The 26963-nt window shown below is 40.6% G+C and overlaps 1 protein-coding gene across 1 annotated transcript in view; it reads right to left on the bottom strand.

Annotated features, from left to right (window-relative positions):
• Positions 1 to 26963, bottom strand: part of RALGAPA2 (Ral GTPase activating protein catalytic subunit alpha 2) — a 324808-nt gene that overhangs the window by 275072 nt on the left and 22773 nt on the right. The window contains exons 2-3 of the mRNA XM_058684743.1: positions 20592 to 20702; positions 15331 to 15383 (exon numbers count right to left, since the gene is read on the bottom strand). Of these exons, the coding sequence (XP_058540726.1) occupies positions 15331 to 15383; positions 20592 to 20702 (164 nt within the window). The remainder of the gene's footprint in view (positions 1 to 15330; positions 15384 to 20591; positions 20703 to 26963) is intronic.

The raw sequence follows: 26963 nt of genomic DNA, 5'->3' as shown, positions 1-26963 counted from the left end.
TCCTTCTGAAAGAGATTTTCTGAAACAGGGTAATTTTTTTAGAATTTCTGAGTCATGTTCTTAAAAGATCCAAGAGGACCCTGAATTTTTTTTTAAGACCTAGGAAAATAAAGAAAACGATGACACACAAATAAGTAACATTCTGAAATGAGGAAATATTACATGAAGATGAAAATACGGAAAGCATGAATCTAGAGTCTGCCACAGAGACCCCCACTGCAACCCTGTGTATCACAAGGCCTGCCAGGAACTAAATAGGTTGAACAGAGAGAAACAGCTAGACAGAGCACATTAAAAGTTGTAAATTCGGGGCGCCTGGGTGGCGCAGTCGGTTAAGCGTCCGACTTCAGCCAGGTCACGATCTCGCGGTCCGTGAGTTCGAGCCCCGCGTCAGGCTCTGGGCTGATGGCTCGGAGCCTGGAGCCTGTTTCCGATTCTGTGTCTCCCTCTCTCTCTGCCCCTCCCCCGTTCATGCTCTGTCTCTCTCTGTCCCAAAAATAAATAAAAAATGTTGAAAAGTTGTAAATTCAATATATAACTAAAATTCCTACACAAATCCAAAAAATCAGAATATCCACAGAGGAACAAAAGTTGGGCTAATCTCAGTCTTTTTCTCTGCAACATTAACTCCAGAAGACAGTGCAGTCCATGGCTCATTGTAGGCCAAGGCAAGTAGAATGCACCCCAGAATATACACCCATATGGAGAACAGAAGCCCCAAAGTAGACCAGGTGCCATGGTAAAGATAGCTAGAGTAAACAAACTATAGCTATTTTAAAAAGCAAACAAATCCAGAGTTTTGAGGGAAAAAAAGAGTACAATTTGGAAAGTATATATACAGCTATATATGTTTGAAGCTAGAAGAAAAAATATTATAGATCTGGAAGTGTACCAGCTGCATATCCCCTCTTCAACATACTAAGAAAATTCACATTCTGGAAAATTCACATTCCAGCAAATACAGAGATTAAACAATCCAAAAACAAAGATGCAGGGGTATAAACACTGTGACAGTGAGCTATATTTATATAATTGGAGTTAATATGGTTATGAAAAGTAGAGTAAATCCTCAAAATGATTAACATAAGAGAAATAACATTCTAAAAATATTATATATAAAAAAATCTGGATACAAAATACTTAAAATAGCTGATAAGTGAGAAGTACAAAAGATATATATGGTTAAAGTAAAAGCAGGGGGCTATCATCGAATACTGTTGTTTTTTATTAATATGAATAATTACAAGAAAGAAATTTTTAATACTATTTTATTAATTTAAGGATAATTATTGGAATGACAGAAAATAGAAAGTATATTTTATAATCACAAAGTATATTCCATGAAGTGAAAGTGACCTCTTTCCCAAAAAACAAAAGTAGAAGAAAAACCAAAAATGTTGATTATCACACACAAAAAAATATCATAAATACAAACAGGTTAAATTCCTCTACCAAAGACCAAGTCAATCAGAACTGGCTTTCAAACACAGAAAGATTAACAATAAAATACAAAAAACAACATATCAGGCATGCACAGGTACAAACACACAGCAAAGCAGTATCAATATCAAGTGAAAAAGCTTTAAGGGGGACAAAGGGAATCATTTCAAATAGATTAAAAGTGTAATTCACAATTTAAGGATAATATGAAACTTTATGCAACCAATAACATAGCATGAAAATAAAACAAATGCAGAAACTGAGAGATTTAATATACTTATAATAGGAGATTTTAATGCACTCTATCTTTGCAAGATATAACAGGCAATACAGTGCAATACAACATCTTTGAATATAGTTAAGAGTTGTTTCATAGATAGATGCAGAGAGGCAAGTCTGTAGAATCACTTCATAGATTCTAACATTCATGAAAATTTATTAAAAGTTATTTTTCTAAACCATGTGAATAAAACCATCAAAGTAGGAGTTGCACAAGTCACAAGAAAACTCAATGCATTGCAAGCCCACCTTTGAGAGTTTAAACTTAAAAAAAATTGCAAGTACTTGAGGGATTTTAAAACATTCTTTTGGCAACACTCAGGTTAAAAAAAAACCCATATAATTATAGACTAAAGATTATCAACAACGTGAATGCTGTAGAACAAAAACTGGTCAAAGCTGAAAGAGGCAAATCTGTATAGGTATGCCTACAAAAAAAAAACACTTCTAAATTTTAAACTCAAAAGGTTGAAAAAAGGTGATTTTAGGAAGAAATCAATTTTTTTTTATAGTAAGTTTTGTAAGAACGAAAACATCTCCAAGCACTGCAAATCAGTGCAGGTAATTAAAACAAATACCTTCTAAATCAAACATTTATTTGACTCATTAGTAAGTATTCTTAAGTGCCCCTTTTGTGCCAGGTACCATGTGAGGGCTCAGAAATAAAGCGATATAGGAAACTGTTCCTGCTCAAAAAGTGACAGCCCTAAAGGGTAAAGGCAAGAACATCAGGGATGTCAGTACATGCACAAGGGAGTGAGTACAGACAGGGCACACTTCCAAAGGGAGATCACCCTTGAACTGAATCCTGAAGGATACACAGGAGTACGCCAGGCAGTGGAGGGCATTTTTAGGCAGACTAAGCAACAGCAGGAAAAAACAAAAACAAAAACAAAAGCAAACCCTGCTGCTTTGTTGCCAGTGGGAACAAAAGTAAGGCGAGTAACAAGGAATGGAGAGAGGTAGAGGCCAGATCAGGAAGGGCCTTGAACATCAGGGGAGTTCAAACTTCATCTTAAAGGCCAAGGGAACCAGAATTACATTATACAAACAGCATTCCAGGTGTGAGAGGGAGACACAAGGGGCAGAGATCATAGACCAAAAGACTAGTTAGTTAACCAGGATACTCAAGTAGGAGAGAAGATTGAAACTCTGAACAAAGGCTGAAGTAGTTATAGGAAAAAGAGGGTATTCAAGAGCACCAGCATGAGATGTACAGAACCATGGAGTAAAGAAAAGTATTATTGATATTGATCAAAATAGACAGCTACCGATAGGAAAGCATTTTCATCGGGTACTGAAAATGCAAATTCAAAAACTTAGAAGTGTAGGCACTTGATAGATTGTTAAGAGGTTATTTTTTTTTTTTACTTTGTTTAAGATCATGCAAAGGTCTAATATCTTTTTAAAGAAAACCAAACTGCACTAGACTCTTTGCTTTTAATGAGAGAATATCCAGAGACCTTCACAAATCCCCAAATTAGTACCATATAGCGGCACTGGGTGGCTCAGTCAGTTAAGCATCTCACTTTGGATGTCGGCTCAGGTCATAATCTCACAGTTTGTGAGTTTGAGCCCCATGTCAAGCTCCATGCTGATGGTGCAGAGCCGGCTTGAGATTCTCTCTCTCTCTGCCCCAACCCTGATTATATGCTCTCTCTCTCTCTCTCAAAAAAAAAAAAAAGTAGCATATAATTCTACCCACAATATATAGTTTTGCTCTGAGTGAAGCACTCACTAAAACAGATTCTAAAGGAGTCTTCTTTTCACACAAGGATCTTACATGGGAGATCTCAGTCACAAACAATTACTCCATACTTTTCTTCAGTTCATATAAGATTCTATTTTCTGGCTAAAAACTGCACTTTTCAGGTCTCTTTGATTTTGGTACCAGCACAGCTGGTTGGCTGTGTCATATTTTCATAAGATGAAAAAAAAAAATCACTTCCAAAGAGTTTAGAGGTAAGTTATGAGTAGAGAATTAACAAAGCCTCAGTGAGATGCCACCTTGTGGTTTCTGCCATCCCCAAAACTTAAAGAATTTAAAAAGCTTGTCTCAACACAATTAGAAAGTGTCGCAGACCTGCAGTCGGCTCAGGACTGGCCACTCCAACAAGTTCACTCAGTGAATGCCCAAGAACAGCTGGTGCATGGCCCACTTCCAGGCAGATTCCCCTTTCAACCTGTCCAGTGTCACAAGCACATCAAACACTAGGTGTCACTCTACAATAGCCGCCACACCACATATCCAAACAAAACAAGACAGAAAATTTACAGCATGTGTTTGTACAACTCTCTCCTAAATTTATAAAAAAGAAAGCAACTCATTCAAATTATGTTAACACATTAATTCCAATCAATCTAAAGGGAGAGAAAAAGCTCTTTATATATCTTCTGCTGTTCTAACAATAAGTACAACATGCAGGAGTTCTATTGTGAATTTTCCGTATATTTAGCCCTGATGCTGTTTCTACTATCTGCCCTTAAAGGGTTCTTGGAAGCATTTGCTAGTGCTGCCTTCCAGGGGACCTGTTTCTGAGGGTATCAGTTACCAATGAGTCCAGCAGCATACTATGTGAGAGAGGCCAGAATGCCAGGAAACTCAGGGCATCTGGATTGCAACAGATAATCACCAGAATGTAATTTCAGACTTCCACAAACATGTCTCCAGTTTCCCTTCCCCAAGGTGAATTGAGTAATTCAGTATATCCTGTTGGGTCAATCCCAAGTTTCTCACCTGTAAGTCTCAAGGCGTAAGGAAAACTGTAGTCTTAAATATTAAATTTAGAAGTTAAAACATCCACTGAAAATGGCTTTCAACTTAGACACTTGCAGTCCAATTCAAATTATTACCATGCTGTAATAAAATAATCAAATTTTAACCTCAAGAATCTCCAGAAGGGACTTTATATGTATGTTTATATTTTGTTTGCATCTTCCCATTTGCAGAGATCATAAACATCTCATGATTCAAAGCAGACACCAGTATAACCAGAGGCTATAGGAATGAAAGGCCTGGGCTGTATGTTAATTATTATTCCCCCAGTATCCATTATAGGGCACAGAGCTGAGGAGTGATTTCTGAGCTAATGCATCACTACCAGCAACACGTGAGACAAATGAGAAAAGGCACAACTGGCCATCCAGGCCTCTTCTGTAATGTGATCCCTGCAGGGGGGCCTCAAGGAATATTGTGAAACAGATCACACTATGCTGTAACAATACTGCTATCATCCGGAGCTGTTCCCAACCAAGGGCTCAACATTAATAAAAACAAGTATGACTAACGTTAACAAACCAGAACAATTACATACCTACCTGTATTATCATTTAAAATATATATAACACATTAAAATATACCCCTGATGTCATAAAAGTGACATGACATTCTGGTCAGGATAACCAGTGGTGCTGATTTTGTTTGTCAGCTGGAATGCAGGTAGCTTTGGGGTGGAAGATGGGTGTCTCTATCTGCTCAGTTCTTTTTAAAATGTTCTCCAGGAAACATGAACTTATACTGAATTTGTTTGTTTGTTTTTCCAGTTCCAATCAGTCATTTAGAATTATGGCAGTGACCCAGGAGCTGCATTCAAAGTTGGCATCATTCTTTTAAAAGAAAAAAAAAATCCATGGAAGCATCCAAATATTTGAAATCCTCAATAAGAACTGAAATTCAAAGGATTTAAGAAGAATCTGTCTTTCTTGCTCATTTTATTTCTTCTTGTCCCTCCTCCACTCAATATCAGTAAAGTGGTCCTTATGGAAAAAATAAAAGGCAATAACCTGAGAGGTTTATGGAAGGAAGTCCTTCACCTCAACATGAGAAGGAGGGAGTAGCATTGAAGTATGCTTGCACACTGGACAATCTGAAATAAGTAATGATGAATCAAGCAAAGGAAAGCAGGGAATGGGGAAACTGGTTAGTTGCAAAACTACAGTTGTGCTGTCTTGCTCTGTGTTATTTGCTCGTAAGAAATGGCATTAGCCATTGTATAAAGAAAGCAAAAGGATTGTGATGGAATCCTGCTGGATACCGGCCCTGGATGTGTTGGTCTATGACTTGGCCCAAGCTTTTCCACTGTACCTCTGCAGGAGCTTCTGATTCGTTTTCATCAGCAAAGAGTTATAAAAGATATACAGTTCCACAAAAGAAAGGACCAAGAAGGTGGGGGAAGGAAAGTGAGGTGGGAGGGAGGGGAGAAATGGAAACAAACATCTCAGAACTGTTTGTAATCCTATTGTATTCATAATTCTAGTTTTTCTTCAGGAAATTCTTCTCCATTATTTTTTTTTATGTTTATTTATTTCTGAGACAGAGAGAGACAGAGCATGAGTGGGGGAGGGGCAGAGAGAGAGGGACACAGAATCCGAAGCAGGCTCCAGGCTCTGAGCTGTCAGCACAGAGCCCGACATGGGGCTCAAACTCACAGACCGCGAGATCATGACCTGAGCCGAAGTCGGAAGCTCAACCGACTTGAGTCACCCAGGTGCCCCTCTTCTCCATTATTAATATCTGAAGTAGAGAGATGCTATTAAAGTGTGAAAAGTTACAATTTCCATATGTATTGGAAATAAAATGAAAGCGCCAATTACTGATGGCAAATACAAAGTAACTATATAGAGGGGAAAACCAGCCACTCATTTCACCTTCTTTTACACGACTCTGGGCACCACAATGGATCTAGTTGTGTTATTATTATCAGAAAAGCTAGTAAAATCCTTTCTCCCTATTTTGAGGAAAAGAATTAGAGGCTAAACCCACTATCTATATAAGCTCAGTTGGAACAATAAAGAACACCCAGTGTTGAATTCCATTAAAGTAAGACAGCTTCCACCACAGCCCTGGATTTACCACCGGTCAGTTATGACTCCCAAACATAACTATAGCCAGCATGACTCTACAAGCACGTCCTGCCTCCAATCCAGCATTACCTCCACACAGGAAGGGAAGGGAGATGGTAGGTAGGAAGTCTACAGTAAATTTCAAACAAGCCAACTTCATCTTCAATAGTAAAGAAAAAACAAACACTAGTGACCATAGTTATATTCCTGTTCCTCTGACTGCCCTTGAAGAAGCCCACAGATCATCTACATTCTCTGGGTAGCTCATCTGCTATTGTTTGCCTCTAGTGCCCATGCCTCTCCAACCTGAATCTCCCCCACCAAAGGAAGGGAGAAGGAGAAACAGCATACATATCCTGAACTGACACCATAAGTGTTTTTTTGATACTGTGGGGAGGGAAGTGGGTGCAGGGAAGGCAGGGGGTGTGATGGGGAGATAAAGTAGTACTTAATTTGTCCATTATTTGAAGTCTTATTTTCATCTAAAAACAAACATAAAAAGAGTAGAATGAATCTGTGTGTGGCTTTTCAATTTTGTGTTTGCATAAGACCACTCTGGAGCCATGCTTCTCCAACTGGAGGAGGAAAAGGCATAATCTCCCCCGGCACTTTGGTAACTCTGCCTGAGAAGCCCAGGGAAACCATTTCAGTAAAACCCTAAACCTTAAGTTAAGTCCCCTGCAACACAATGTGCAACATGCTGAGGATTTAACCAAGCATTTAACAAAAAGATGTAAGTCTTTCAAATGAGGTACCAAAGCTCTGTGGGAAGACTATTGAGCTTCTCTGTCCAATCAGTGGCCACTAGCCACAGGTGGCTATTCTAAAATTTAAATAAAATGAAATTATTTATAATTAAAATTTCAGTCACAGCATCCACATTTGAAGCACTAACCAGCCCATGTAGCTCATGGTTACCTAACTGGGTAGTACAGATACAGAATCTTCCCATGATCACAGAAAGTTCTATTGAATAGAGTTGCCCTAGAGAAAAAGCAAGTGAGGTGTTTAGATCTGCAAAGGCTAGTCAGAGTCAAGTCAATTTAATATTTAAAACTAAACGAAAGCATGAAATTAAATTTCATGCTAAAAGACTTACCCGTGAACTTCCTGATCTGTAGTGTCATGGGTTGTTAGGGCTGGAAGAGACAGACCCCAGAGCTATCCAGTACCTCTCCTTCACATCACATACAAGAAAGCCCAGGTAAAGAAAGGGCGAGTACCCAACTCAAAGCCACACAGCTTGTTAGCGTCAAGGCCTGATCTAAAGAGACCTTCTTCCGGGGCGCCTGGGTGGCGCAGTTGGTTAAGCGTCCGACTTCAGCCAGGTCACGATCTCGCAGTCCGTGAGTTTGAGCCCCGCGTCAGGCTCTGGGCTGATGGCTCGGAGCCTGGAGCCTGTTTCCGATTCTGTGTCTCCCTCTCTCTCTGCCCCTCCCCCGTTCATGCTCTGTCTCTCTCTGTCCCAAAAATAAATAAAAAACGTTGAAAAAAAAATTAGAATTAAGAGACCTTCTTCCTATTTCTTTTATCCAGAGAGAGATTTAGGTGAGGAAGGAAAATGTTTTTAATATAAAAATCACAAATAACCCCATGGGAAATAAGATGTGACCTCAAGAAGCTTTAATCCAACACTAAATATAAACAGGTGCAAATCGGGGCAGGGGGTGCATAGGAGGGAGAATACAAAGGATTGTATGGAATGGTTGCAGGCCTCAGGAACTTTATAGTCTCATTAGGAAGCTAAGACACAGCCACCTTCAGGGAAAACTAAGAACACCTGGCTATAATGAAATGGTAACTAGCCGGAGCATATTTATACAAGTTCACAGAAAAAAAACGGGCACCTCTAGCTGGAGTTGCCAGAAGAAATCAGTGGGTCTGAACGGAGCCTGAAAGTATGGGCCAGATGACAAGGAGAGCAAAGGGCAGTCCCTGAAAGCAGAATTGCATAAACCAGGAGGCCAGAAGTAAAATTACGCAAAAAGAGGTAAAGGAGCAGTAAGCAAAGCGGTATGTGTGTGAGAGAGCACCTTCGCAGAACAACACCCCCAATGACCAGTGAAAGAAAGCCACACAGGGGCCCTGGAGAGGCTTGAAATGTTAGCCCAGCTCACACCACACTTTACAGGTTATAAAGAAACTGCTCAGGTCTCTAGGAAGAAAAAAAAAACAGGACTTACTTAATCTGGTGGGGTAATTTGGATAAATCTAAAAATAAGGAATCTAGAAGTCAAATGTTCTGTACGTCTGTGATTGCTAACTCTGTAATTACTTGACAAATAGATAAATGAGTAGCATTCTGAGGCCAAAACATTTATAAGCTTTGAAATTAAATGCCTTCTGTCAATGTATATGTTAATTGGGGTGTGGGTACGGGGGTGAGGAAATACCTTGCTATCAAATTCTAGAATTTTCTTAACCATATATAAGTAACTCCAAACTACTGCATTTCTGTACTAATGGCATACAATATGGCAGACAACTCAAAACAACATCTCTGTATTAACTCTATTTTCTTATTTTCTGTATTCTTGATGCTCTGACATCTGGGGCTTGCCCGCATGCCTCTGACAGGCAAACCAACAAATCCCAAATCCACTCCCGTAACCACCTCCTCTTATGGGCTCTCACACTTGGGACACTATCCTCCTCTTAAAATCACCAGGGGATTAGGTACTGGACACCTAGGGACCACCTCTACAGCCAGAGCCTGCCAAAATTATCCAAACTATCCAATCCTAAACTTGTTTAGCTTGCTTACCTTGCCTTACCCATTCCTTCCTTCCCACAATAAAGGCTCCCCACCTCAGATCCCCCCTCTGCCTGCTCTCTGTATGCTCTCTGTGGCTTCTCTTCATAGTCCTGCTAACATGCGATGACTCCTGTTTCTGTTGTACTCCTGTGAGTACAATAAAAATTTCTTCCTTCATGGCAATCATTTTCATGTCTGTGTGTCTGTCTTACCATACCTGATTAAAACAAATTCCACGTACCATTAAAACAGCCTCTCAACTACTGAATCCAAAAGGTTCTCAAAGTCAGGTGAATTATTTAGCCTTGAAGCCCATTTATCATGTACCTTACATTTCTATCCCAGCCCTCCTTTTCCCCTATGCAAGTAGCTACCTCAAGGGCTACCACCAAAGTATCACTTCTACAAGGGGCCATTCAGAATTTTCTGTGACTCAGAAAGTCATTACTGGAGCTCTGGCATAAATCCATTGTTACCAGTGGACGCTTCAGTTAGTATGAAATGTAACATATGCTCAATGAGGCAGGGGGTTCTGTCTAACTTACCCACTGCCACATCTCCAGCACCTAGAAATGTGCCTGACACATAGCTGGTATCCAATAAATGTGCGTAATAAATGAACTATACAAGAATAGATACATACTGGTATACATGGCCTGTAAGATACAGCTTCAGAAGCAGGAGAATATTGAAATTCCTACATGGAAGGTGGCATGGCACCTTAAGAAAATGGGTTCTACAGTCAGACCAGACGTTAAATCTCTATGTGCCATTTGATAGATGTGCAATCTTGGCCAAGTCACCCAACATAATAAAGGCCCCATTCTTCCACTGACAAAAACTGGGAAGACAGAACCCACTTCAACAGGAAGGAATGACACAGGATGGCCATGTAAAACACTTATATTCTCATCAAGATGGCAACGTAAATTCATTTGATGGGGTCCCACACTATCATCCCCACTCCCATTTGAAACACATGACAATGATCGATGAAATATATTTTTTTTAAAAAAAGAGTAAAATTAACAAGTGAATCTCAGTAAAAAAAAAAAAAAAAAAAAAAAGACAGACATCCCCATGAACCAGCAACCACAGAAACTCTAAGCGATGCACAGATTTGTAGCCACAGGCAAAGGTGTCTGGAGGTCAACTTCAAACAGTACAAGTCCTCCCACTGGAGATAAAGGCAGATGGAAAGGTGTGCTCGCTGCCTGAAACCACGACTTCAACTGAGCTAGCAGCCTTGACTACACACCACTTGCTTCATCAGAGTGCTGTAATGTCTCCAGTAGCTCATTACATGCAAACACTACTGCTTCCTTTCCAAAGGTTCCCTTCCAGACTGCCCCTGACTTACAGAGGCAGGCAGCAGGTCTCCCTGCATACTCTCCTTCTGAGCCTTCTGAACTCTCTCTCACCTCTGTGCTTCGTATTTATAGACTGTCTTTACACAATATCCCTTCTGTGATTTAACATGTCTTAATAATTCCACCTTTTTTAAAGGAAGCCTTTCCCAATTATTTACACCTTGATATGTATTTACCTCCAAATCCTTGTAAACCATTTCTTTATATGGCACTAACTTGTAGAAAGTAGCAGTGAAGTTACTTAATTCTCAGAATGAACCATACAAATTACAACCTACCTTCTATAGCCAGAGACAGAAAGAGAACATAAACAAAAGTAGTGCAGTTCATTATTCATTCATATTTACTATGCAAAATGAAAGTTTTATGGAGCTTTGAATAATATATATTTGTTCTATTATATAGGCAACTAATCCTCTGTAGACGGTAATGTATCTGTAATAACACCCTCCCTAATCTAGAATTTTTGGACACAAGAAGGTATTAAAACCTCCTCTGTGGGAGGTATAGGACTACGGTCCCTGATGGGCTTTCTCACTGCAGGACAACTAGATTTGCAATCAGTGGCAGCAAATGTAATTCTCAAAACACATTTGGGCTTTAGAGGACACTGGGAACCTAACAAAAGACTTAAAAAATGGAAGGAAAGGAAGTAGCAAGAAGGAAGGTGAGAGAAGAAAAGTCAGCCAAAACCTGATCTGTAAGCCACAAGCTCAAGAGAAACAATTTGAGATACCAGAGAACTAATGCCAATTCTACTACAGGATCTCTGGATCCCTGTGCCTTCCAGACTCCAGTTCCCACCACACCTTAAGTTTGAGGAAATGAACTTGAGATTCCATTTATAAACCAGGATCCTCAAATGGAGCCAAAGTGGTCCCAACCGAGAACACTCCCAGCCTCCTGGCAAAAGAAAAATAAACCCTCCAGAAAAACACAGGCTTGAAACAGATTAAATTGTTCAATTAAATCTGATTTCAAAATCCTACCACAAAAGTATGCAAGAAAAGAAGCCATGTTGAGAGATAGCAGATTTAGACAACTGAAGACTTTAAATATTGGAATGATCAGATACAGAACATAAAATGTTACATTGTTAAATGTTCAAGAAAACAAAAGAGGTCTAGAATGGAACAAGGATCAAAAGTCTATCAAAAGCAACCAGCCACACATGAGCACCAAACTTAAATAAAAACATGAAAAAAAAATTGTGATTTAAAACACAATAGAATGGTTCAGCAGCAGATGAGACCAAGAAACTCCCTGGAATGCAGCACAAGGAGGCTGGGAAAGAGGGTGAAAGCATGCTGGAGACGCATGGAGGAGAGAGCAAGAGTTTTAAATAAGAATCCTGGGAAGTACACCAGGAGGACAGAAAAGAGTCAACATTTGATCAGAGACAGCAGCTATTTTACAGAAATGATACACGATCTGAATCCGGAAATATAGGAAACACAGACACCAAGCAAGACAAGAGATCCTCCAGTAGACATTCTGTGGCGAAGCTGCAGGACACCAAAGACTAAGAAAAAGACTTTAAGAGAAGCCAGAGAGAAAAGGCATTTAGAGGAACAAGTAGACAGGGAACACAGTTTAAGGCTGCTGCAATGGTAACCAGAAGCTAACAAAATGGTATCTGTAAAGGGTGACACAAGTACTTTTATTTGTCGCTACTGCTAATACTGTGTCTAAAATACCTAACAACCGAAGACAATGAAGATCAATACGGAGTAGATAAAATTGAAAGAATTATGACCCTCAAAAGAAGGGTCACACTAATAAATTTTAAAATTCTGGTGATCAGAAATTCTTAGAATTCCTCAAATTCTTTTTTTAAAGCTTACTTATTTTGAGAGAGAGAGAGTGCAAGCAGGGGAGGGGCAGAGAGACAGGGAAAAAGAGAATCCCAAGCAGGCTCAGGATGCCAGCACAGAGCCTGATGTGGGGTTTGAACCCATGAACCATGAGATCATGACCTGAGCCAAAGCCAGATGCTTAACTGACTGAGCCACTGAGGCGCCCCTAGAATCCCTCAAATTCTTAAAAATATATATATAATTTGCCAAACCTGAATCAAGAAAAAATAGAAAACCTGAAAAATCCTAAAATGATTAAAGAAACTGAACGAGTGGTTAAAATCTTCCCACTAAAAACAAAACAAAAAAGCACCAGTTTCAGATGGTTGTTACAAGAAAGACTAAAAAACATTCCAGGAGCACATCATTCCAATCTTATGCAAACTATTTCATATAACAGAAAAAGAAATACTTGACACCAGGTTCTACAACCTTTATAATAGGATCATTCAAAAACAATGTGAGGAAAAGGAAATTTAGGCCAACCTCAAGTTTTGAACATAGATCCAAAAATGGCAACAAAGTATGTGCCTCCCCCAAATTCAGAACTGCAATTTACTACATTAATATTCATGAAGGATCATCACATGGTTATCTCAGTGAATGCAGAAAAAAAAAATAGAAGTGAACTTAATCTGATAAAGAGTTATCTACCAAAACTTTAAAGAAAACATTGTCCTGAATAATGAAACATTAATAAAACTCTCTTTGAATCAGAAGCAGGATGACCATCTTTATCATGTCTATTTACCAAGGGACTGGAGGGCTGGGTTGGCTCCGTAAGACAAGAAAACAGACTAACTGGCAAGCTTGTCATTATTCACAACCAGACAGTCCACCAAGAAAACAACAAAAAAAATCTGTAAACAAAATGTTGAAATTAAATAAATCATGCATATTCACTTAATCCAGCAGTGGGAATGGAATGAACTTGAACAAAGTTCAAAAACATGGATAAATCTCAGAAATAATGCTGAGTGTAAAAGGCAAGCCACAGATGATTATGTCCCATGTGAGACCATTTTTATTACACTCAAAACCAAACAAAACTACACAATGCATTGTTTAGGGATACAAATACTTGTGGTAAAACCATTTTCAAAAAAGAAAGGGAAAAGCATAATGCAAGGGAGCGGCTGCATCCAGAGAAGAGAAAGAACAGGATCAAGGAGAAGCACCCAAGTACCTTCTACTTCTTAAAATGTTGGAGGGGGAGGGAATCAAGAGAATGAGCTTTCAACACTTTTTTTTTTTTTTTTTTTTTTTTTTTTTTTTATTTTTGGGACAGAGAGAGACAGAGCATGAATGGGGGAGGGGCAGAGAGAGAGGGAGACACAGAATCGGAAACAGGCTCCAGGCTCCGAGCCATCAGCCCAGAGCCTGACGCGGGGCTCGAACTCACGGACCGCGAGATCGTGACCTGGCTGAAGTCGGACGCTTAACCGACTGCGCCACCCAGGCGCCCCAGAGAATGAGCTTTATCGCCATGCTTCAAAACTTGCATTTATGTTATAGATGCTTTAGTAAATATATCAAATGCTACATGTATAAGATAATTAACGGAATAGTTCAAACAAATGACGGTCAGTAAATACATATTTAAGTGACATATTTAATCAAAGCTCCTGTTAAAAAACTCCTCTGCACAGGTTTTATTCACAGGAGGGTTACCACAGAAAATACATAAAATGCAGTTATTGTTACTCTGGGGAAGGAGTACAGCCCTTAAAGGAGAGAAAGAGGAACCACAGTTACTGACTGCCAGTCACGAGCCAAATACTGGGTGGGAGAGGTTTTCAGATCTGTTTTATTTCATAAATCCACAAACCCAAAAAGTCCATGGAAGCCTTCTCCCCTGGCCTCCCCCTCCAGCCAGCTCTGCAACAAATATGTCCTTTAGAGTCATAAAGTTGACCTCACACCAACCTAAGCATATGTCTCTTCAAATCATGAATAATTTCTAGATAACCAACAATTAACTTTTAGAACTACAATTTTTTTCTAGTATAGGTCCCAAGTTATCAGTAACCTGGCCACTTGTCTAATACATGTAGACAAGAATGACTTTAAGCTTAATAGGTCAAGAACTACACCCAAATATTGTTTCAACTTTTAAAAGAATATATGATCCAGGGTGCCTGGGTGGCTCAGTTGGTTAAATATCCAACCATGATTTCAGCTCAGGTCATGGTTTGTGAGATCAAGCCCCACGTCCAGCTCTGTGCTTGACAGCACGGAACCTACTTGGGATTCCCTCTCCCTCTCTCTGCCCCTCCTCAGCTGGTGTGCACTCTCTCTCTCTCTCAAAAATAAACAAACTTAAAAAAAAAAAAAGAATATATGATCAACACACATTGACACACAGACACATACAAAGATTGCAATCTCACTAGTGGTCAGAAAAATATATTAAAAAGAATAAGTTTTTGCATGTCAGTTTGCATATATTTAAAAAAAAAACTATCACCAGTGTTGGCTGGGGAAACACACACATGACTTCAACATAAGTTTACATATAACTTTACATGACTTTTTTGAAAAGCAATTTGACAATATCAGTATTTGAAATGTGTATACATTTCTATCTAATAATTTCACATCTAGGTAACCATATAGGAAAAATTCTCCCACGTTTCCAAAAAAAAAATTCTTTACAGCAATGTTTGTAAAAGAGGAAGGAAAGAAATACATGCCCATCACTTTTTTATGTCTTCAAATGAAATTAAGGTCTACAATATCATATTTTCAGCAAAAATCTTAAAAGCTAAATGAATTAACAAAAACTTACTTCAAAAAGAAAGAGGATGGAGTCCAGCTCCTCCCTTTGTGACTTATTATTCCCTGGAATACATAAAAAAATTAGTTATCATGACAATGTATAAATTTTAGGATATTAAAAATTATGTTACCTTAAAAACATTTAAACTTCAACATATATTCGTTTATTCAAAAACTACAAGGAGGCAGTGTGGAACCCATGACAGGCATGTAGACAGACACCAAGCCAGACTACCCGAGCCCACATCTAGCAGAGTTTCTCCTCGCTAACTGTTTAAACACAGCTTCCATATTTCTAGGTCACTATCAACCCATGGAAGGAAATTTATTCATTTCTCAATTAGTTACTTCTGAGTTCAAGTTATGATGGACTACACAGCAAAAGCAAAGAAAGAATTCTCATTTTTTTTTATATGAAGGGGCATAGAGAAGTCGTAACTATAAAAAGTCATGTATCTCTTTAGGCAATTGCACACTGTCCTCTTGATAATAACTAAATAATAAAAACTAAAAACCTATAGCAGCAGTTTCCATTTATTGTCCAGTCTCTAAGTAGTGAGCCCTGTGCTAAGTGTTTGGCATTCAGCATCTAACTTGGAAAACTGTTTCTGTAAAGGGCTGATAGTAAATATTTTAGGCTTTGCAACCTGTCTTGCAAGCATTCAACTCTGCCATGATGGGGCAAAAAGAGCCATGGATAACACATGAATGAACTGGGTATGGCTGTGTCCAAAAAATTATTTATAAAAACAGGCACTGAGCTGTAAGTTGTGGACCCCTGAGGTAACTGAATCCCCACACCTCTGTGAAGTAAGATACTATTCATTCATTGAACAAATACTAAAGAATGGCTCTATGTCATTCTAAGGATTCTTCTAGGATCTGAGGATGCAGGTGAACAGAACATGACAATCCTTGCCCTGAGGAAGCTTATATTCTGACAGGAGGAGGCATCCAACAAATGAGAAAAATAAGAGGGAAGGCAGATGGGAATGTCAAAAGACATGGTATGCAATTTTGACTAGGGAAGTCAGGGAACATGGTGCTGAAAAGATGACATCTGAGCAAAGATCTGAAAGAAGAAAGGGAAGAAGCCACATGGAAATCTGGAGGTAAGCAAACAAGCCGTATGAAAATTTGGGAGAAATGTGTTCCAGGCAGAGGGACTGGACAATGCAAAGTCCTTATGCCTGAACAAGTATGGCATGGTCAGGAAACAGTAAGAAGGCCCTTATGTCTAGAGTGAAGGGGGAGAACTGCATCAGGTGAGGTTAGAAAGCAGTAGGATAAAGGCAGGCAGGTAGGGTCTGAGGCCATTGTAATGACTTCCAGAATTGAGAAGCCATTTAAGGGTTCAGAGTGCTGAGTCATGATCTGACCCATTTTTAAAGCGTCATTCCAGCTGCTCTTCCAAAGAGACTCTCAAGGGGGTGCAGGGCACAAAGGTGGAAAGGGAAAGACCATTTCTGGGGCATACAATAATCCAGGTGAGCATAATGGGAACACTGGCATTACCAGCCCAGGCAGTGAGAAAAAGCCAATGATTCTGGATGTATTTTGAAGGTAGAGCCAATAAACTCAGGTTTTGGCCTGAATAACTGGAAGGCTGGTTATCACAAGATGATTTCATCATTTATAGCAAACATCTTCCTTCATTCTGTTGTTTTGGTATACTTTCTTCCTAGTACTCCAATCAAAACACAGATTGTATTAACAGCAAGAAACTGCAAAATCTCACCCTATTTTTATTGGTTCTTTACTATAATTCTTTGTAGTAGACTGCAAGAATGAAGTTTTTCCTCTCCTATCAAGAGATACCTATTTCTCTATATGTTGCATCTGAGATGCCACATAGCTTGCTCTGGCCAATGTGACATTAGCAACTGGGAGGTAGCAAGTACAACCTTAAAAAGCCTTTTGCACTTGCTGAGCTTACAATCCTAAGGCCAGCATGTAAAGAGCTCAAGATAGCCTGCTAACATGGAGGAGAACTAAGATGCCCTGGTCAATAGCTTGCCAACTACAAGACATGTAAATGAGGCCATCCACTACTAGCTGATGTTAAGAGGCATGAGCCAGCCTAAACCTGAATAACTGCCCAACAAACCCAGAAAATTATAAGCTAAATGACTCATTTTAAAGCACTTAGTCTTGGGATGGTTTATAATGTAATTTGTTATGCAGCACAAACTAACTGATACAGTCTTGAGCAATGAGATTTTTCTAAAAGGACAAAGAAAGCAAAAGGGGGAAAAGGAGGCACAGAGGAGCCTTTAAAATGGGGCTTGGGGTGCCTGGGTGGCTCAGTCATCTGACTTCAGCTCAGGGCATGATCTCACAGTTTGTGAGTTCGAGCCCTGCATCGGGCTCTGTGCTAACAGCTCAGAGCCTGGAGCCTGCTTCAGATTCTGTGTCTCCCTCTCTTTCTGCCCCTCCCCCACTTGTGCTCTGTCTCTTGCTCGCTCTCTCAAAAATAAATAAACATTAAAAAAATAATGTGGGGCTTTTTGGTTGTAGTGCTTTTTTTAAGGTAAGAGATTTTAATATTTTTCTTTGTTTTTTTTTTAATTTTTTTTTTAACTTTTATTTATTTTTGAGACAGAGAGAGACAGAGAGAGACAGAGCATGAACTGGGGAGGAGCAGAGAGAGAGGGAGACACAGAATCTGAAACAGGCTCCAGGCTCTGAGCTGTCAGCACAGAGCCCGATGCGGGGCTCGAACTCACAGACCGTGAGATCATGACCTGAGCCGAAGTCGGACGCCCAACCGACCAAGCCACCCAGGCGCCCCTCTTTGGTGTTTTGATTACCCATAATATCACACTTTTCTCTTCCACACAACTGCAAAAAAAAGTTAAGTGGAGCAAAACTGGAAAACAGGTTAAAAATCAAATCGTTTCATATTTGAAATATCTACCAATTTGGAAAAAAATTAAGCTCAAGATTTATATCAATTTGTAAATCACAGGGGAAAAAACTGAGCAATTCATTGAAAAACAAAATATAAAACTACCTGTTGGCATCCTTGGACACATGCCCATATTTGATTTGTTGACCTTCCAGAACCTGGAGCATTCTGTAAAACTCTGAGGCATCTGCTATATGTCCGAGACAACCACAGTGCATTGTCCCACATTCCTTCCCCTCTGTGCCTAACATCTGCCTCAGGTTTTACAGAAGCAGTCAGGGCATCTATACACTCCTCTCTGCATCCTCTTCTGTATACCTGACCCTGTCTCAACACACGTCCCCCAATACCCTGTCATCAGTTATCTCCCTCTTGTCAGCCTGCAAACAGGCAAGTGCATCCTTCAAAACCCTACCATGACCAAGCTACTCCTTGAGATACGATCCTGTCTTCATCATCAAACAGATGAAGAAAACCCTTCTAAAGGGGTATTCTTGTGCATAGCCTTCACTATCTCACCCTGTTACTCCATTTCTCCCCATCTGGCTTCTGATCCCACTACTCACCTAGACCTTTCTTTCAGCACTCAGGGACAACCTCCTCGATGCATTGCCACTTCCTAGTCCTACTGCTCAACTTTTTGCATCATCAGACATTGCTGACATTTCATTCCCTGAAATTCTCTTTTCTCTGCGCTTCTGTGACAAAACACTTTCCTGGCACCGAACCCCCTTCCCAGCCCACACGCTACTTCTTTATCTTTCCTCTTTATCTGCTCAATGAAAGAATGGATTACCCCAAATCCCTGATTGTCACTTTCTCTGCAAAGAATTTCTTCCTTGGCAACAGCATGATTGCCCCCTCTTCTCCTAAGCTCCAGTCCCTATATTTTTACTGTCCAGCCAGAACCAACACCTGGGTGTCCCACAGGCACCTCAACCGAGACTTCCCAAAGCTACACTCATCCTCCTCCTTCCCAAACCTGGCTTCCCACTGCTGTCATGGAAGCTTACAAACCAGACTCAACATTCTGAAAGCATATATGTACCCCTATGCCTACTGCAGTATTACTTACAATAGCTAAGGTATGGAAGCAACCCAAGTGTCCATCAAAAGAGGATGCAGTAGTGTGTGTGTATATATATATATAGCAACAACATGGATGTATCTACAGAGTATAATGCTTAGCAAAGTAAGTCAGACAGAGAAAGACAAACACCATATGATTTCACTCATATGTGGAATCTAAAAAACAGAACAAATGAGTAAACAAGCAAATAAAAAGCAGTATCAAACTATAGATGCAGAGAACAAACTGATGGTTGCAAGAGGGGAGGTGGTGGAGGGAGGGATGTGCAAAATTGGTGAAGGGAAGCGGGAGGTACAGGCTTCCGGGTGTGGAATGAGTAAGTCACAGGGATGAAAGGCATAGCACAATGAATACAGTCACTGGTACTATTAACAGTGCTGCACGGTGGCAGGTAGTAGCTACACTTGTGGTGAACCTAGCACAATGTATACACCTGAAACTAATATAATGTGTGTCAACTATACTCAAATAAAAAAAACACTTGTTTAATAAATAAATGAAACTGAGGTAGCAGTAAGGGTGTTAACATGTAAGGATTTCCAAAATACATGAAAATAAACAAGGTGATGATGGCAGCCAATACTTACTGAGCATATACTATGTGTCACACTCTGTCCTGAAATCCCAGATACATGTTAACCTGTTCAGTGCTGATAGGAAGTAAGCTGAGTCAGAGGGAGGTTGCCCAAGGAGAAACAGCTGGAAAGGTAGGGCCAGGATCCAAACCCAGGCTGGATCCCCAGACTACACTATCCTGTCACCTGAATAGAGAGCGGATTGTGCAGTGTGACTTTATTGGCTTGGTTTTTCAAAGAATATTTTATGTAAGTAGATATTGGTATAACCATAAACCGATAGAACACATTAATAACATATACAGAAAGAAATACATGAAACTTTTAATAGTGGTTGCATGCAGAGCAGGACTGGGGGTCTAGGAAAAACATATGGTTCAATTTTCATTTCAAACCCTTTAATGGAATCTGAATTTTTTTATAATGTGCACATATTACTTTTATTTTTTCTTTTTAAGTAAATTATTCCTGTGGAACTCATCACTTCTGTGGGTTACTTCTTCCATTTTCCCTTTAGTCATCTGTTGTTCAAATAACAGCTGCATAAGTGAAAGCTCAAGGGAAACAAAGATGCTAACCACTGCAATCTCCCACCAACTTGTGGCTCACGACACATACAACCTTTTACACTTTATGGACATTAACAACAACAACAAAAAACTTTGTACATAAAAAAATTGTTTGGTAGAAATGCTTACCTTTTAATTTCAAACTATTTTCCAGTGTTATAAAATTTTCATAGAAGATGAAATATATCTGAGAATAGTTGGTCTCAAAAAACTGCTTAAGATCACTTGCATCCACATTATCTGAAAAGAAAAAGTTTCCACAAGGAAAGGTTATGACGATAACCTTATACAACTATCAGATCTCACAACCTTTTCAGAAATGAAGGATAGTAAAAACTAGCTTTATCCCCCTATGAGACAAAACAGAACAACGAAAATAGTATCCCTATCCATTTGTTCTCCACTAAGAGACCTTAATAGGTCTGGGGCCCCTCCCCCCCCACACAGACCCCTGCAGGAGATTGATTCAAGGGCATCAGAGCCATGGCGGCACTGCACTCACAGACCAGCTAGAAGGCCAGCGATGAGTGCAGGTCTGGAGAGGAACAAGATTCCTTCATGTTGAGGGTAAGGAATAATAGTTCATACAGAGGACGTGGCTTTTGACATAGGCCATAAAGAGGGATGAGTTTGTACATGTGAAAAACAATTTTGCTGCCAGAGTCCAACATGAGCCAGTTTCTCCTCCATCCCCACTGACCTGAGAGCAGCTCAGGAGAACTAGCAGATGTTCCCCAGCACACTTCCGCTTGGGCCACTGGTTGCAGCCTTCCCTCTCACTCCCAGGTGACCTGTTCCACTCCCGCTTGGACACAGGGAGACCCACCATGTGTTCCTAGAGTTTCCCTTAGCAGTGTTTCTCCCTGTTGCACTAGTTCTGCTAAACCAGGGACTGCAGCTATATAGGAAGGTTATGCAGGGAGCTTAGCCCAATGACACAACAGCAGCAACAGAACCACTTCTTCCGGAGGCCCAACTGTGCCTCCCAACTCTGGTCAGAGCAGTGATCCACTGTCGACACACCTGTGTATGTTTTCCTTGGCAAACAAGGTGCTTGTGCCATTTACCACAGGGTCCCGAACAAAGTGTTAGCTCTTGGGAAGAATACACCAGTAAATCTTGGGAAAATTAAAAACAGCTTCTTTAAATTCTGCAAGGATTATCCAAGATTGCTATTCAATCTACAACAAAGTGAATTCAGTTCCTTTTGGGGTCCTAATACTGTGAATATATGTGAACACATCCATTATGATGTTTAAGTTCTATAAATTTAGCACTAATGCTGTTGAATCTAAGGAGTTGTTGTCCTCAGATAACTACATAATTCTGATACAGTTCTTCAAAATAATGCACATAAGGTGTTTGTAAAGTCATATGAGCTGTCAATTTCATACTGTATTTTCTGCCCCCCCCCCCCAAATAGCACAGAGCAGTGGAAGTTCCTAGTAACTAACAAATTTACCCATGTGAAAGCAGTAGCAATGACACTAGTATGATCATTCTTATACATGACATAACCTTGCCAAGGAACCCTTGAGTACCTTCCACAGAATGTGCAATTCCCAGAAAGGATTCTGTTCATTTTCGCTCCAATACAAACTGTTGGCCGACCCACCACTAACTGTTCCCTCTGAAGCACACTTCACCCGCCAGCTCCTATTAGCACTCACTGGTAGCTGAAACATCCCGAGCCCACCTGGAGACTAGGTCAGTGCCTCTGCTATTGCCCCACAGGCTGGTTCTCCCCAAGTCATAAAACATATACTCTACTTAATACCTGATGGAATCCCTCCTGATGGAATTCTTGACTTTATTTTGAAGGAATGATCTGTCTTTTCTGTTAGAGATACTACCAAATCTACAGACCCCCAGTCCATCCCACGCATCACTATGTCCCCTACATCTAGCACCATATTTATTTAGTTCAATATTTTCTTGAATGAGTTAAATAAAAGAAATAGCCTATAACATACAATGATAGGATAACGACCATAACATGTAAACCATTATATCATATGCCTATAGGAAAGGAATGGCCTAACCCACTTTTAAATCCCTGGTACTATCAAGAGAGAGGTTTCACCCCTGTGCTGAGGACTCCAGATTTCACCCTGCAAGCTCTGCCCTCCAGGCCTGCTGCCAGCTGGGTTTCTCCACGTGAGGGTCTACAAGGCTCCTCAAATCAAACATGTCCAAATAAAAGTATTGTTCTCCCCTCAAATTCTGTTCCTCCCTCAGGCCCCACCACCCACCCAGCTGCTTGTCATCCCAGGTCCTTCTCACTCTTCACAGCACATCTCCGGTGTGTCAGCTCCACCTCTGTCATGCACCAGCCCTGGGCATTTCTTGCCCTTCACGGCCCTGCCTAGCTTATGTCACCACAAATCCTCGCCTACCTGCAACATGCCCTCTGCCCAGAGTCTGGCTTCCACTTTTCCCCTCCACAGTCCATCCTCCACCATGCAGTCAGCAGAAAAACTTAACAATGTAAATCAAACCAGGCCATTCCTTTGCTCAAAACCTCCCAGTAGCGTCCAATCGTACTTAATAAAATCCAAACTCTTGACCATGGCCTATAAGGTTTTCCTGCATGGTTTCCTCCATTCAATGCCAACTTCATTTCACACCACTCTGTCCTTCACACCCTACACTCCAGCCACAGCAGCTTCTTTCTATCCCTTAAACTTGTCAAACATATTCTCCATTTGGGGAACCTCTAGTCTGTACTGCCCCCCCCCCCCCCCCCAGACCTCTATATAGTTCATTCACTCCCATCCTTCAGAACTGGGATCATACATTACCACTTCAAAGAAATCTGAAAATGCCCCACATGTCATTCTTCACATGTCATCTTATCACCATGCCTTCTTCCTTCCCAAGTTCTGCAATGGATAGATGCCTGACTGCTCACCAGTGAAGGGGCCTCAGACACAGAATGCCATTAGCAAGTGAGCTGGTACCCTGGCATTGAGGATGGGAGTGCACTAATGCAGCAAGGTGGCACAGCAAGGTACTGGGATCGATGACTCCCTCATCTTTCCTGGGTCCCCCTTGGTCTATCAGAGATACTCAAATAGAGCAACCTGAATAAAGAGGGTCCTAGCCAAGGTTGAGGAACACTCATACAGACTGAGATCCTCTCATGAAGCCAAAAGTCCAGATAATAGCCACCTTCCTCCTCAGCCATTCATCATCACTTGAAGTACTCACTTGAAGTACTCACTATCAAGACCATTAGATACCTTTAAGGTAACTTGATACACAAGGAAACTAAGAGCATTACATCTATAACATATTCAGTTTTATTTATGTATGTGAGGACTCCTCGCTGGCCTGGGAGTCCTCTTCACATGATTCCCCCCACTACAGCACTTAAGATTAGTTGAAATTATCTCATTTATTCATTTACTTCTTCACTGACTGGCACTCAACTAGAATGTAAGCTGAATAAGGGCAGGAATCCCATTTGATTTGTTCATCGCTCTAGTTCCAGCCCCAGGAATTGAGCTTGGGACCCAGAAGGTACTCAATACATATTTGTTAAATAACTAAAAAAAAAATAAGCACTAAATATGTTATATCTCTAATTCAATAGCTAGAAGAATTTACTTGTCTTATTGTTAAAAAGCAAGACTCATCAGATGAGTATTTATAAAGTAAGCCTAGATCTTGGAGAAGGAAACCACAGGTACTGGAATTTAGCATCCTGCAAAAAGGAACACAAGAAAGCAAGAAAGGGCTATATTTTTAAAGTTTATTTATGTATTTTGAGAGAGAGAGAGAGAGAGAGAGAGAGAGATCACATGAGCAGGGGAGGGGCAGAGAGAGAATCCCAACCAGGCTCCCCACTGTCAGCACGGAGTCTGACATGGGACTCAAACCCACAAACCATGAGATCAAGACCTGAGCCAAAACCAAGAGTTGGATGCAGAACTGACTGAGCCACCCAGGTGCCTCAAGGAAGGGCTGCTTTTCAATACGACCAACTCCAAGAAGCATAGAGAGAAGGAGGAAGACTTTGTTCAGAAAAAAAAAAAAATGAACAACAACAACAAAAAAAACAACTATGACCAGAAACATCCGTTAGACAGACATTCATTCTTTACCCATTCATTCAAATATTACTGAGCTGGTACCCAGGCCGACCAGCCTTGAGACAAGTGCTAGGAAATTCAAAGAGAGTAAGATGCAGGGCTCTCAAGGGTACAGAAGTAAACAAACAAGTAATGCAAAAGGCAGCATGACCAAAGCTAATGAAGAGCATCAAAGCAGGGAGTGGACAAGGCCACTTGAGGAGGTTGAGAATATTAATAATGCTATATATTCATGCTTTAAAAGACACTTTAAAAAATTTCGTTTATTTGACCCTCACCCATAACCCTGTGAGGTAGATGGGGCAGGTGTGATCAAGATAAAGAAACCACAGGCTCTGGATCTTACATAACCTGCCCAAGGTAACACAGCCAATCAGGGATGTGGGCAGAACTCCCGTCCAGGTCTTCCAACTCCAATCTGAACCACACAGAGGCCTCAGAGACAAGAGGGAATAAATTAAAACTAGAAATCAGGTCATGAATGTATAAAAATAATCATCACCTTGGGGATTTGCAGAAGAGCCAGATAAAAAAGAGCAGGAAGATAAGCAGACAGGTGAGAAATAATGGGAGTGAGTAGCACTGAAAATGGGAACAGCCAATTTCCCCAAGAAGGAGCCACAGCACTTGGGGTGACCAGTAAGGAAGGGTGCTGAACTATAGAGCTCAGGTGGTAGTGTGCTTTTGAGGTGATGATTTTCAGTGTCTTTGGCACAGACATGAGCACACGGCCTAATGATAATAACAAAGCTCAGGGAAGTATGTTCAGACTAAACACAGAGAGGCAAGCAGCAGACAGCTTTACAGAGCTAGAGGGGTCATTTCTGAATTTTTAAAGAAATCCTTAATTTCTCATTCTCCTTTGCAACCAACCAAGAGCCAATAAACTGTTTCTATTATTTTCTCATTTTATCTCAAAAGTATTCTTCTATAATCCATACCAAAAGCTACCCCCTCCCACTCCTCTGTCCAGCTAAAACCTCTTGTTGACAATTCTTTCTCCCTATCTAGCTGAAAGGCAATAGCAAAGGTTGAGGTCAAAAACATCCAGAGCAGACTGCCTGGGTAAAGTCCAGAAGCTATAGGACCTTGGATAAGTTATTAAGCACTCTCTGCCTCAATTTCAATCTCAGAAATGGGGTCAACAATGGTTCCCATATCACAGGACTGCTGTGGTGATAAAATGGGCATGTCAGAGTGTCAGTTGGCATTATATAAATGTTAATTGTTTTACAATTACTTAGCTCCTGACAAAGGCTATCTCACTAGGTGGGAATAACCAGCTTCATTTACCTGTGAAGCCATAAAACTCAATGACTCATGAAACTCATACACTTAATGAGACTGGCCCTTATTAAATGGCACTTGATTCCAATACAGCAATAAGCACTACCCATAAACAAACCTATGAAACTAATGGGATTATCCCCCTATTTCCTTCCACATATAATCCTTTTCAATACCATTTCTACTACTTTGTAATTGACAGGATCATAATAGAGCCTCACAAAAACCTGCTTCAGCAGACCAAAGGAAGGGGAAAAGATCGTTATCCCACTTGGGAGCCCCAATGGAAACCCTCAAATGGAACAAGGAGCTCAGTTCAGTTCCTCCCTAGGAAGGAATGACCGCCCCCCCCAGTGCTTCCTACTCCTCCGTCCCTCCAGTGCCCCCTACCAGAACTAAGAGTCTTCCAAGTCCTGCCTACACATCCAAGTGCAGAGGAAGATGCTATCATTTACCACGTTACTCAAATTCCCTAGACAATGGCACTGAAAGCATGATGCTCAAGATTACAGACTGTGATACAGACAAAGGGGAAATAAAAATTCAAGGTGAACTTCACAACTTAAATAAACATAATTTAGAAACTGAGAACAAGGAAAATAAACTAGTCAGATGCAAGATGGAAAACACTGACCAAGGATAAATGTCATTAGTGTTGCACTGTTACTTAAAGGCTCAACTGCCTTGGTCCCTGTCCTCTTTCCTTCTTGTGGTAGTTTGTAAAAATGCCACAAATTATTCCTTACCTGAATCCACACCTTTGGATGGTGCACACTCACAATGATTTGGGGCTGATTTCCTGACTTGCTTTGGCCAACCAGTCATTAGAAATATGACCCGGTGGTGGCTAGAGAACCTCAGGTGGCCTCTGGTCAAGGGGCCAGAGGAAGTTCATGGAGCAGAGCTGGACCGACCCCACAGTGGAACCAACACCAAGCAACCAGCAGCCAGAGGCAGAGCCACCCCAGACAATGCAGTTGGGTGAGGAAGAGAAATAGACACGTGTTGCCATAGGGCCCATGTAAACCGTGAGGTTTGGGATGGGCTGTTATTCAACATTATCATGAAAATGTTGATGGGGAGGAAGAAATTCATCACCAAGCAACTTCACTGGCCATGA

Source organism: Neofelis nebulosa, chromosome 9, assembly GCF_028018385.1.
Source record: "Neofelis nebulosa isolate mNeoNeb1 chromosome 9, mNeoNeb1.pri, whole genome shotgun sequence".
Lineage (NCBI taxonomy): Eukaryota > Metazoa > Chordata > Mammalia > Carnivora > Felidae > Neofelis > Neofelis nebulosa.
Note: the sequence above shows the minus strand (reverse complement) of the source record. Positions and strands in the feature narration are given on the sequence as shown.